The 12,025-nt window shown below is 45.7% G+C and overlaps 1 protein-coding gene across 3 annotated transcripts in view; it reads left to right on the top strand.

The window, feature by feature from the left end:
* Nucleotides 1–12,025, top strand: part of LOC139542192 (histone lysine demethylase PHF8-like) — a 30,134-nt gene that overhangs the window by 4,448 nt on the left and 13,661 nt on the right. For 2 of the 3 annotated variants that reach the window (XM_071347311.1, XM_071347312.1), the window contains exons 8-20: nt 268–430; nt 3,806–3,893; nt 4,116–4,222; nt 4,335–4,426; nt 4,622–4,711; nt 5,187–5,462; nt 5,682–5,764; nt 5,872–6,047; nt 6,488–6,695; nt 7,069–7,412; nt 7,802–7,897; nt 8,106–8,215; nt 9,552–9,900. In XM_071347311.1, the coding sequence (XP_071203412.1) occupies nt 268–430; nt 3,806–3,893; nt 4,116–4,222; nt 4,335–4,426; nt 4,622–4,711; nt 5,187–5,462; nt 5,682–5,764; nt 5,872–6,047; nt 6,488–6,695; nt 7,069–7,412; nt 7,802–7,897; nt 8,106–8,215; nt 9,552–9,900 (2,182 nt within the window). Of the gene's footprint in view, nt 1–267; nt 431–3,805; nt 3,894–4,115; nt 4,223–4,334; nt 4,427–4,621; nt 4,712–5,186; nt 5,463–5,681; nt 5,765–5,871; nt 6,048–6,487; nt 6,696–7,068; nt 7,413–7,801; nt 7,898–8,105; nt 8,225–9,551; nt 9,901–12,025 lie in introns of those variants that run through there. The other variant, XM_071347313.1, reaches the window with a different exon arrangement.

A 12,025-nucleotide genomic window follows, 5' to 3' on the forward strand; every position in this document is an offset into this window, starting at 1 on the left:
CAGATTGTGTAAAGGGACTGTTTGAACTAGGCATTCTTCCTGCTGTGCTGACATGCATAATTTGAGTGTTATATACTAGGAGACTTAAGAGAGATATAACATTTTAATGTATGATGTCCATGCCTGACTTTACCTTGTTCGTCATTGTAATGTCTGACGGATGACAATTCTCTCCTTTTAACTCTTCCACTTTCACGTTGATGTGGAAACGGAAAGGTTGATTAGTGAGCGCTGTCACTGTTAGATAAATGTCTACGTGTCTCTCAGGGTGAGAAGATCTTCTACCTGATCTCCCCCACGCCAGCCAACCTTGCCTTGTTTGAGCGCTGGAGCTCCTCGTCCAATCAGAACGAGATGTTCTTCGGGGACCAGGTGGACATGTGCTACAAGTGCTCTGTCAAACAGGGGAACACGCTCTTCATCCCAACAGGTATTCACCCTCTTCATTTACCCAGGTATTCAACAAAGTGTGGTCAGATGTTATGGTTTGTCTTCTGAAACAGGGACTAGTGGTGTGACAGGCCTGTTATTGCTTCTGGTGATGTGTTTTACATACAGTGCATTCCTGGTGGAGCTTGTCAGAACTCCGTATATATTATGTGACAGTTCATATACGGCACTAGTCAAAAGTTTGGACACGCCTACTCATTCGTTTTTCGTAATTTTTACATTGTAGAATAATAGTGAAGGCATCAAAACTATGAAATAACACATGGAATCATGTAGTAACCAAAATACTTTTAAACAAATCAAAATATATTTGAGATTCTTCAAAGTAGCCACCCTTTGCCTTTGACAGCTTTGCACACTCTTGGCATTCTCTCAACCAGCTTCAAGAGGAATGCTTTTCCAACTGTCTTGAAGGAGTTCCCACATATGCTGCACTTGTTGGCTGCTTCTCCTTCACTCTGCGGTCCAATTCATCCCCAACCATCTCAATTGGGTTGAGGTCGGGTGATTGTGGAGGCCAGGTCATCTGATGCAGCACTCCATCACTCTCCTTCTTGGTCAAATAGCCCTTACACAGCCTGGATGTGTGCTGGGTCATTGTCCTGTTGAAAAACAAATGATTGTCGCACTAAGCGCAAACCAGATGGGATGGCGTATCGCTGCAGAATGCTTTGGTAGCCATGCTGTGTAAGTGTTCCTTGAATTCTATATAAATCACAGACAGTGTCACCAGCAATGCAACATCACACCTCCATGCTTCACGGTGGGAACCACACATGCGGAGATCATCCGTTCACCTACTCTGCATCTCACAAAGACACGGCGGTTGAAATCAAAAATCTCAAATGTGGACTCATCAGACCAAAGGCCAGATTTCCACCGGTGAAAGTCCATTGCTCGTGTTTCTTGGCCCAAACAAGTCTCTTCTTCTTATTGGTGTCCTTTAGTAGTGGTTTCTTTACAGCAATTCAATCATGAAGGCCTGATTCACGCAGTCTTCTCTGAACAGTTGCTGTTGAGAGGTGTCTTTTTCTTGAAATCTGTGAAGCATTTATTTGGGCTGCAGTTTGAGGCTGGTAACTCTAATGAACTTATCCTCTGCAGCTAAGGTAACTCTGGGTCTTCCTTTCCTGTGGTGGTCCTCATGAGAGCCAATTTCATCATAGCAGTTGAAGAAAGTTGAAAAGTTCTTGACATTTTCTGCATTGACTGACCTTCATGTCTTAAAGTAATGATGGACTGTCATTTCTCTTTGCTTATTTGAGCTGTTCTTGCCATAATATGGACTTAGTATTTTACTAAATAGGGCAAAAGTCTGTATACCAACCTTACCTTGTCACAACACAACTGATTGGCTCAAACACATTAAGAAGGAAAGAAATTCCACAAATTAACTTTTAAGAAGGCACACCTGTTAATTGAAATGCATTCCGGGTTAGTACCTCATGTAGCTGGTTGAGAGAATGCAAAGTGTGTGCAAAGCTGTCATCAAGGCAAAGGGTGACTGCTTTGAAGAATCTCAAATATATAATATAGTTTTTGATTTGTTTATCAGTTTTTCTGGTTACTACATGATTCCATATGTGTTATTTCATAGTTTTGATGTCTAAACTATTATTCTACAATGTAGAAAATAGTCAAAATAAAGAAAAACCCTTGAATGAGTAGGTGTGTCCAAACTTTTGACTGGTAGCGTACAACTGAAGTCGGAAGTTTACATACACTTAGATTGTTGCCGTCATTAAAACTCGTTTTCAACCACTCCACAAATGTCTTGTTAAACAAACTATAGTTTTGGCAAGTCGGTTAGGACATCTACTTTGCATGACACAAGTAATTTTTCCAACAACTGTTTACAGACAGATTATTTCACTTGTAATTCACTGTATCGCAATTCCAGTGGGTCAGAAGTTTACATACTCTAAGTTGACTGTGCCTTTTAAACAGCTTGGAAAACTCCAGAACATTATGTCATGGCTTTAGAAGCTTCTGGTTGGCTAATTGACATAATTTGAGTCAATTGGAGGTGTACCTGTGGATGTATTTCAAGGCCTACCTTCAAACTCAGTGCCTCTTTGCTTGACATCATGGGAAAATGAAAAGAAATTAGGCCAGACCTAAGAAAAAAAAATTGAAAAAAAATTGTAGACCTCCACAAGTCTGGTTAATCCTTGGGAGCAATTTCCAAACTCCTGAAGGTACCACGTTCATCTGTACAAACAATAGTACGCTGGTACAAACACCATGGGACCACGCAGCCGCCATACCGCTCAGGAAGGAGACTCGTTCTGTCTCCTAGAGATGAACGTACTTTGGTGCGAAAAGTGCAAATCAATCTCAGAACAACAGCAAAGGACCTTGTAAAGATGCTGGAGGAAACAGGTAGAAAAGTATCTATATCCACAGTAAAACGAGTCCTATATCAACATAACCTGAAAGGAAGAAGCCACTGCTCCAAAACCGCCATAAAATAGCCAGACTACGGTTTGCAACTGCACATGGGGACAAAGATCATACTTTTTGGAGAAATGTCCTCTGGTCTGATGAAACAAAAATAGAACTGTTTGGCCGTAATAACCATCGTTATGTTTGGAGGAAAAAGGGGAGGCTTGCAAGCCAAAGAACACCATCCCAACCGTGAAGCACGGGAGTGGCAGAATCATGTTGTGGGGATGCTTTGCTGCAGGAAGGACTGATGCACTTCACAAAATAGATAGCATCACTCAAGACATCAGTCAGGAAGTTAAAGCTTGGTCGCAAATGGGTCTTCCAAATTACCCCAAGCATACTTCCAAAGTTGTGGCAAAATGGCTTAAGGACAACAAAGTCAAGGTATTGGAGTGGCCATCACAAATCCCTGACCTCAATCCTATAGAAAATTTGTGGGCAGAACTGAAAAAGCGTGTGCGAGCAAGGAGGCCTACAAACCTGACTCAATTACACCAGCTCTGTCCGGAGGAATGGGCCAAAATTCACCCAACCTATTGTGGGAAGCTTGTGGAAGGCTTCCTGAAACATTTGACCCAAGTTAAACAATGTAAAGGCAATGCTACCAAATACTAATTAAGTGTATGTAAACTTCTGACCCACTGGGAATGTGATGACAGAAATGAAAGCTGAAATAAATAATTCCCTCTACTATTATTCTGACATTTCACATTCTTAAAATAAAGTGGTGATCCTAACTGACCTAAGACAGGGAATTTTTACTAGGATTAAATGTCAGGAATTGTGATAAACTAAGTTTAAATGTAGTTGGCTAAGGTGTATGTAAACTTCCGACTTCAACTGTATGATTGTATTTTACCTGTATATGCCTGAGGGTTTTCAATGTACCTGTGTGTGTCTCTCTCAGGATGGATCCATGCTGTACTGACTCCTGTGGACTGCGTGGCTTTCGGAGGGAATTTCCTACACAGTCTCAACATTGACATGCAGCTCCGGTAAGTCCCTTCACTCCTGCCTCCTACTAAAACGTGAGTCGTATCACTTGCAGTACTCAGTTTATCTGAACTGATCATAGCAACCTTTCTCTACCATTCATAACTACAATGCCATTTTGAAAAGGGCTCACTCAATACATTTCCATTACCATTGTGCTATACATTCCAATTACCAAATGTTAATAACCATTCACCCTGTGTTCTGTCTTCTTTCCTCATCAGAGCGTATGAAATAGAGAAGAGGTTGAGTACAGCCGACCTGTTCAGTTTCCCAAACTTTGAGACTGTGTGCTGGTATGTTGGCAAGCACCTGCTTGACACATTCAGAGGTGAGGTGCTTCATCATAAACATGTTTTTCCCTCTGCTCTCTAATGAACTGCATTTCTTTGGGCAATGTTTGTCAAGAACCTTGATAACTTCTAGGTTGGTCTACGTTGCAGGTCTGAGAGAGAACCGCAGACACCCTGCTACCTACCTGGTCCACGGAGCCAAAGCCCTCAACAACGCTTTCCGCACCTGGACACGCAAAGAGGTAGCTCTTTACTGTAGGCCCCCTTATCTATGCATTCATCAAGCCTTTATAGCAGCCACTGAAGACGTTATAACATCCTTCATAGTCAGTCGTAAACATTATGAACAATGGCACAAGATATCAGGAAGCTAGTTGTAGTGGGTGCTATAGTCCTTTGTGTCTTATGGTGACGTTATGTTTTTGTCCTTCCACCAGTCGCTGACTGACCACGAGGTGGAGATTCCAGAGACCATTAAGACTCAGCAGCTGGTCAAGGACCTGGCCAAGGAGATACGACTGGTGGAGGTAAGCTGGCCTGGGGAGGTGGAGACACTGACAAATATTTCATTTTTTTTATTGATTATATTTAGTTATTTAACTTTTATCTAACTAGGCAAGTCAGTGAAGAACAAATTCTTATTTACAATGACGGCCTACCCCGGCCAAACTTGGACGACGCTGGGCCAATTGTGCGCCGCCCTATGGAACTCCCAATCATGGCCGGATGTGATTCAGCCTGGATTCAAACCAGGGACTGTAGTGACGCCTCTCGCACTGAGATGCAGTGATTTAGACCGCTGCACCACTCAGGAGCCCAAAAGAGTACACTGAGGCAAACTGAGCCAAGCTACTGGACTGGCTTAGTTGTTCATCTACCATAATATCTGAGTCTGTACAGTTCAGGTCACCACTATAGTGAGTCCCTATCAGGCATATGAGTGTGTATGAATTAATTTCAGTCTGGCTTACTAAAAGTACTCTGTCCTCTCTGCCACTCCAGGACATCTTCCAGCAAGGCCGTCCTGCGGCTCCTTTCACCTCTACACAGGGCTTCCCCTCGCCCCTCCCCAAAGCCTCCCCTCTAGCCGTCTCCCAGAGCCCTGGCCGCCCCCCGGGGAAGAAGAGAGGCCCCAAACCCAAGGATGTGTCCCCCAGCCCCAAAAAGAAGGGCCAAAAGGGCTTAATGAAAGAGGCAGGAGAGCTGGACCTCCTGGAGATCCACACCAAACACACACTGAAGAAATGCCAATCTGGTAACAAGAAAAACAAGAACAAGGTACGTCTGTTCAATTGGTGATTGATGTGCCTTGTCCCTGTCAAATACATTTTAATAAATGAAATGTAAATGAAATAGTCATTTTACCTAAAATGAAAATCCCTCTGGGACAAATAAAGTTGAAAGTTCTAGTTTTATTCAGCTCTCAACCGGAGTACAGTGTTTGTTTGCATGGATTTGTGATGCTAATGGGTGCTTGTGATTTCTCTCCATCTCCAGTTTGAGCTACCCTTGGAGGAGTTCCAGGGGAAAATGAGCAAGAGCAAACTGAAGCTGGTGCTGACCAACGGCAAAATACAGGGGTAAGACTGGGATGTTAGGCGACCTCTTTATCTCTTATCACTTTCTGTTTGCATTTGACATTGTGTCATCGACATGTTCATATAAGTTTCTTTCTTTCTGACCACAGGAAGAAGGGTGGTCGTTCAGGTGGCAGTAACAGTGCCGGCCGTGCACCTCACTTCCAGCACCATGCTATGGGAGGGTCTGCCCTGTCAGACTTTGAGTCAGAGGACGAGCTACAGATTGACGAGACACCTCCTCCACGACGCAAGGCTGGGGGATCCAGCAAGAAGAAACTAATTGGTAAGTTTACATGATATAGTACAAATGGAAATATACTTCGAGAGCACTTCTTTCGTGATAGCATTACTAAGCAATAAAAAAACGTTTTCTGAACTTGTTGGGGCATTTGGTTCAGCCAACTGAGCGAGCCTTGAGGCTAAATTGATATGAAAGCAATAAAAACACTTTTTAGGCATCCTTTGGGATAGAGTGACGTAATCTACCAGTCAGTTTTATCATTGGTGTCTGGGGCAGGTTTGGTCCGTTGGTGGAGCAAGGAACAAACTATAAACCTGTGTCTGTATGCCTGGATCGTTTTCCATCAGAGCACATGTTGTAACAACCTTTTGCTAAGGAAAACGTACAAATGTAACATTTCTATTAGTTCCTCCCCATTTCACACAGTTTCAAATGGTATTCTTCCATTTTGTGCCTACTGAACAAGACCCTGTTTCCGTCAGGTCTTCCTAGGAAGCTGCCGAGGGCTAAGCCATGCTCTGACCCACATCGCATCAGAGAACCAGGAGAGGTGGACTTTGACATTGAGGAGGACTACACCACAGATGAGGAGGAGACCATGACTGTCCATGGCGTGAAGGGTGGAGCAGGGGGAATCCTGGACCTGCTGAAAGCCAGCAAACAGGTGGCAGGGCTGGACTCTGCACTCAGGTACGGCCTGACTGACACTTCTGGACATTTCAGAAACCTCAATCATATTGTTTTATTCTCAAAACCAGCCCTCTGCAACTTGTGTTCAGATATTCTGAGCAGTCAGACTACCACGTATTGTAATCTCTATTTGAACTCAAGTCAATCATTCGAAAAATGTATTTGCGTTCTGCCTTGGCATCAGATTGCCAATGGAAAAATGTATCCAAAATGGGAGCCAATGAAGTTGGGAGGATGAATGTTTCACTCACTGCCTTCATGAACAGAACAGGTTAACTTGCGTAATATACATTTTTGCAACATATGTCCTCTACATTTTAGTGCTGTTTGTGTGGAGATCACTCATCTCTTGTCCTCCCTCTCCACCCTCCAGTGAGGAAGCCCCAGCCTCTCCCAGCACGCGAGATGCCATCCAGGGCATGCTCTCTATGGCCAACCCTCCATCCTCTTCCTCCTCCTCCTCTTCCTCCTCTTCCTCCCCTCGGTCTGTCTCCGGAGGGCTTTCTGAGGGCCTGGTCATGGTCAAAGAGAAAGGAGGGCGGGCCGTGTGGGTGACAGGAGCCAATAAGAGCAGAGGGGGAGGAGCCTCCAAAGAGAAGACAACATTCCAACGCCCTGGGAAGCGGCCTGTCAAGCGGCCGGCCCGTCACCTTAGCGACGAGGACAGCCCAGACGAGCAGGAAACTCTGGGCACCTGTTTTAAAGATGCCGAGTATGGTGAGTCAGAGGAAGAATCTCAATTGAGATTCTCCCATAGGCTGTGTGTGTCCCAAATGGCACCCTATTCCCTGTATAGTGCACTACTTCTGACCAGGTGAGTCATAGGAGGACGGAGCACAAGAACATGCTACTGCTCAGAGACTACTCCCCTCGCCCTGGCTGCATTAGTTTTGGAATGGTCTGAAATTTGCACCCTCCGCTTAACTGGTTCCCCCGGTCGAGCTAAAACAAATGTACAAACATTGGGTTTAGGTCACCTGGGAACTATAAGTCATGGTCTAATTAAGGCACTATGATGGATACTAAACTAAATGATCCAATGATGTCACCGTCATTATCCTGCCTGCCTGCTCAACCCTCCTAACCAACCCCTGTGTGTGTTTCAGTCTATCCCTCCCTAGAGTCTGATGAGGAGGACCATGCCAACAAGGCGAAGATGAAGAGGAAGAAAAACTGGGACGACACTCCTTGGAGCCCCAAAGGTACTCACTACTCAACCCATTTTCAATGGGTTGTCAACTTAAAGTCACTGAGTGTTAGACAGTGGACATGTTTCATGACCAAACCGACAGCGAAGGACATTTGTTGATACTTAGTTGAACATGTAGTAACCATCTGTAGGCGGACTCTCCAAATAAAGTGTTACATATCGTTGATTAATTCTGCTAACATATTTTCTTGTTCCCTCAGCCCGGGTAACCCCCACCCTGCCAAAACAGGAGCGCCCAGTGAGGGAGGGGGCCAGAGTGGCATCTGTAGAGACTGGCCTTGCTGCAGCTGCTGCCAAACTGGCACAACAGGTGAGATGAGAGGAGGGGAAATACTTTTGGTCATGTAGTGTATGTGGACACCTGCTCGTCCAACATCTCAATCCAAAACGATGGGCATTAATATGGAGTTGCCCCCCCCCCCCCCCCCGCCCTGCTGCTATAACAGCCTCCACTCTTCTGGGAAGGCTTTCCACTAGATGCTGAAACTTTGCTGCGGGGACTTGCTTTCATTCAGCCACAAGAGCATTAGTGAGGTCGGGCACTGATGTTGGGAGATGAGGCCTGGCTCGCAGTCGGCGTTCCAATTCATCCCAATGGTGTGCGATGGGGTTGAGGTCAGGGCTCTGTGCAGGCCAGTCAAGTTCTTCCACACCGATCTCGACAAACCATCACTCCAGAGAACGCGTTTCCACCACTCCAGCCGACGCTTGGCATTGCGCATGGTGATCTTAGGCTTGTGTGCGGCTGCTCGGCCATGGAAACCCATTTCATCAAGCTCCGACGAACATTTATTGTGCTGACGTTGCTTCCAGAGGCAGTTTGGAACTCTGTAGTGAGTGTTGCAACCGAGGACAGACCATTTTTTTACGCTCTTCAGCACTCGGCAGTCCCGTTCTGTGAGCTTGTGTGGCCTACCACTTCGCGGCTGAGCAGTTGTTGCTCCTAGACATTTCCACTTCACAGTAACTGCACTTACAGTTGACCATCGGCAGCTCTAGCAGGGCAGAAATTTGACAAATTGACTTGTTTGAAAGGGGGTATCCTATGACGGTGCCACGTTGAAAGTCACTGAGCTCTTCAGTACGGGCCATTCTACTGCCAATGTTTGTCTATGGAGATTGCATGGCGGTGTGCTCGATTTTATACACCTATCAGCAACGGGTGTGGCTGAAATAGCCAAATCCACAAATTTGAAGCAGTGTCCACATACTTTTGTATATAGTGTATGTTAGGGGGCAGTTTGGGACAAGTTCATGTTCTGAGAGAGGTAGGGCAGGTAGCGGTAGTGCCCTTTACTAAATCTTACACATATTGAAATACATTTTGAAGGCTCCTGAGTGGCGCAGCAGTCTAAGGCGCTACATCTCGAGGCGTCACTAATGACCCTGGTTCGATTCCAGGCTGTATCACAACCGGCCATGATTGGGAGTTCCCATAGGGCGATGCACAATTGGCCCGGTGTACGCCGTCATTGTAAATAAGAATTTGTTCTTAACTGACTTGCGTAGTTAAATAAAATAAAGATGAGACAATCACCAAAAACGGACAAATGAGAGCCAAATGTTGAGATGCTACCCTCTGAGGAGCTAGGGAATATGATTGAATGTCAACTGCTGTCTAATATTTCTATTGTTTATTCATCCAGGAGATCCAGAAACCCACCAAGAGGAAGTACACCAAAAAGCCCCGCCCCGTTGCCCCACCACAGCCACCTCCTCAGGCTGAGCCGTCCCCTCCCTCCCCCCCTCTAGCCCCGGAGCCTCCCACCCCTGACTTAAGCCCTGAGCAGAGGGTGGAGTGCTACTCTGCCAGCCTACTGGACCATGAGTACACGGCGGGCCCTGGGGGCCCCAGAGGGAGTGCGGCTATGGCTCCTGGGGTGTTCCTCACCTCCAGACGACCCTCCCTCTCCCCCCAGAACAGCAGCACTTACTCCCCCTCTGCAGCCTCCCCCGCTGGGCTAGCTAGCCCCGGCAGCGCTGGAGCTGGTGGAGGTAAGTACATAAGTGCTTGGGGTAATTGTCTTGCTGGAAGATCCACTTTTGGCCAAGTTGCTGCCTCCTGGCAGAGGCAACAAGGTTTTGGGCAAAATGTCCTGGTACTGGTAAAAGTTTGATGCCGTTGACCTTATTTTCTGTATACGCATCCTTCTTTCAACGCCAAACCAACCACTGGTGTGCGTGGCCAAAGAGCTCAAGCCATTTCAGCCTAAAACCTGGTTGCCTCTGCCAGGAGGCTGAAACTTGGCCATAAGTGGATCTTCCAGCAAGACAATTACCCTAAGAACACATCAAAATCCACAAAGAAATGGTTAATTGACCACAAATTCAACATTTTGCAATGGCCATCTGTTTCTGGACTTGAACCCAATTGAAAACCTGTGGTTTGAATTGAAGAGGGAAGTCCATAAGCACCGACAAAGGATATCAAGGATCTGGAAAGATGTTGTATAGATGAATGGTCTAAGATCCCTCCCAGTTGGGGCGGCAATTGGGGCGGCAGGTAGCCTAGTGGTTAGAGCATTGGACTAGTAACCGAAAGGTTGCAAGATCGAATCCCCGAGCTGACAAGGTAAAAATCTGTCGTTCTGCCCCTGAACAAGGCAGTTAACCTACTGTTCCTAGGCCGTCATTGAAAATATGTTCCTAGGCCGTTAAATAAAATATGTTCTCCAATCTCATAAAATATTTTAGAAAAAGGCTCAGTACCGTTATCCTCGCAAAGGGGATGGTGCTGAAGTATTGGAAATAGGGGTGCCAATAATTTGGACCTCTATCTTTTGAGAGAAAACATATTACTTGTTAAAATCTCTTTCTCTGAGCAAGTACATAAGTATAATAATATACACTGAACAAAAAAAACAACACGTAAAGACATTTTTCATACACACAAAAAATATAATTTTCCTCATTTTGTGCAGACATTTGTTTACATCCCTGTTAGATTATCTTGGCAAAGGAGAAATGTTCACTATCTACTAGACAGGTGTGGCATATCAAGAAGCATGATCATTACACAGATGCACCTTGTGCTGTGGACAATAAAGGCAACTCTAAAATGTGCAGTTTTGAGACAGATGTCTCAAGTTGAGAGCGCGTGCAATTGGCATGCTGACTGCAGGAATGTCCACTAGAGCTGTTTCCAGAGAATTTAATGTTCATTTCTCTACCATAAGTCGCCTCCAACGTCGTTTTTGAGAATTTGGCAGTACGTCCAACCAGTCTCACAGCCGCAGACCACATGTAACCACGCCAGCCCAGGACCTCCACATCTGGCTTCTTCACGTGCGGGATCGTCTGAGGCCAGCCACCTGGATAGTTGATGAAACTGCGGGTTTGCAGAACCAAAGAATTTATGCACAAACTGTCAGAAACTGTCTCAGGGAAGCTCGGCTGCGTGCTCGTCGTCCTCACCAGGGTCTTGACCTGACTGCAGTGCGGCGTTGTAACTGACTAGTGGGCAAATATTCACCTTTGATGACCACTGACACGCTGGAGAAGTGTGCTCTTCACAGATTATTCCCGATTTCAACTGTACTGGGCAGTTGGCAGACAGCGTGTATGGCATCGTGTGGGCGAGCGGTTTGCTGATGTCAACGTTATCAACAGAGGGCTCTGTCAATGATTGGTAGAACAGAGATACCGTGACGAGATCCTGAGGCCCATTGTCATGCCATTCATCCACTGCCATCACCTCATGTTTCAGCATGATAATGCACAGTCCCATTTTGCAAGGATCTGAACACAATTCCTGAAAGCTGAAAATGTCCCAGTTATTCCATGCCCTGCATACTCACCATACATGTCACCCATTGAGCATGTTTGGGATGCTCTGGATCGATGTGTACGACAGCATGTTCCAATTCCCGCCAATATCCAGCAACTTCGCACAGCGATTTGAAGAGCAGTGGGACTACATTCCACAGGCCACAATCAAAAGCCTGATGCGAAGGAGATGTGTCGCGCTGCATGAGGCAAATGGTGGTCACACCAGATACTGACTGGTTTTCTGATCCACGCCCCTACTTTTTTAAAGATCTCTGTGACCAACAGATGCATATCTATATTCCCAGTCAGGTGAAATCCATGGATTAGAGCCTAATGAATTTATTACAATTGA

This window comes from Salvelinus alpinus, chromosome 17 (assembly GCF_045679555.1).
Source record: "Salvelinus alpinus chromosome 17, SLU_Salpinus.1, whole genome shotgun sequence".
In the NCBI taxonomy this organism is placed as follows: Eukaryota; Metazoa; Chordata; class Actinopteri; order Salmoniformes; family Salmonidae; genus Salvelinus; species Salvelinus alpinus.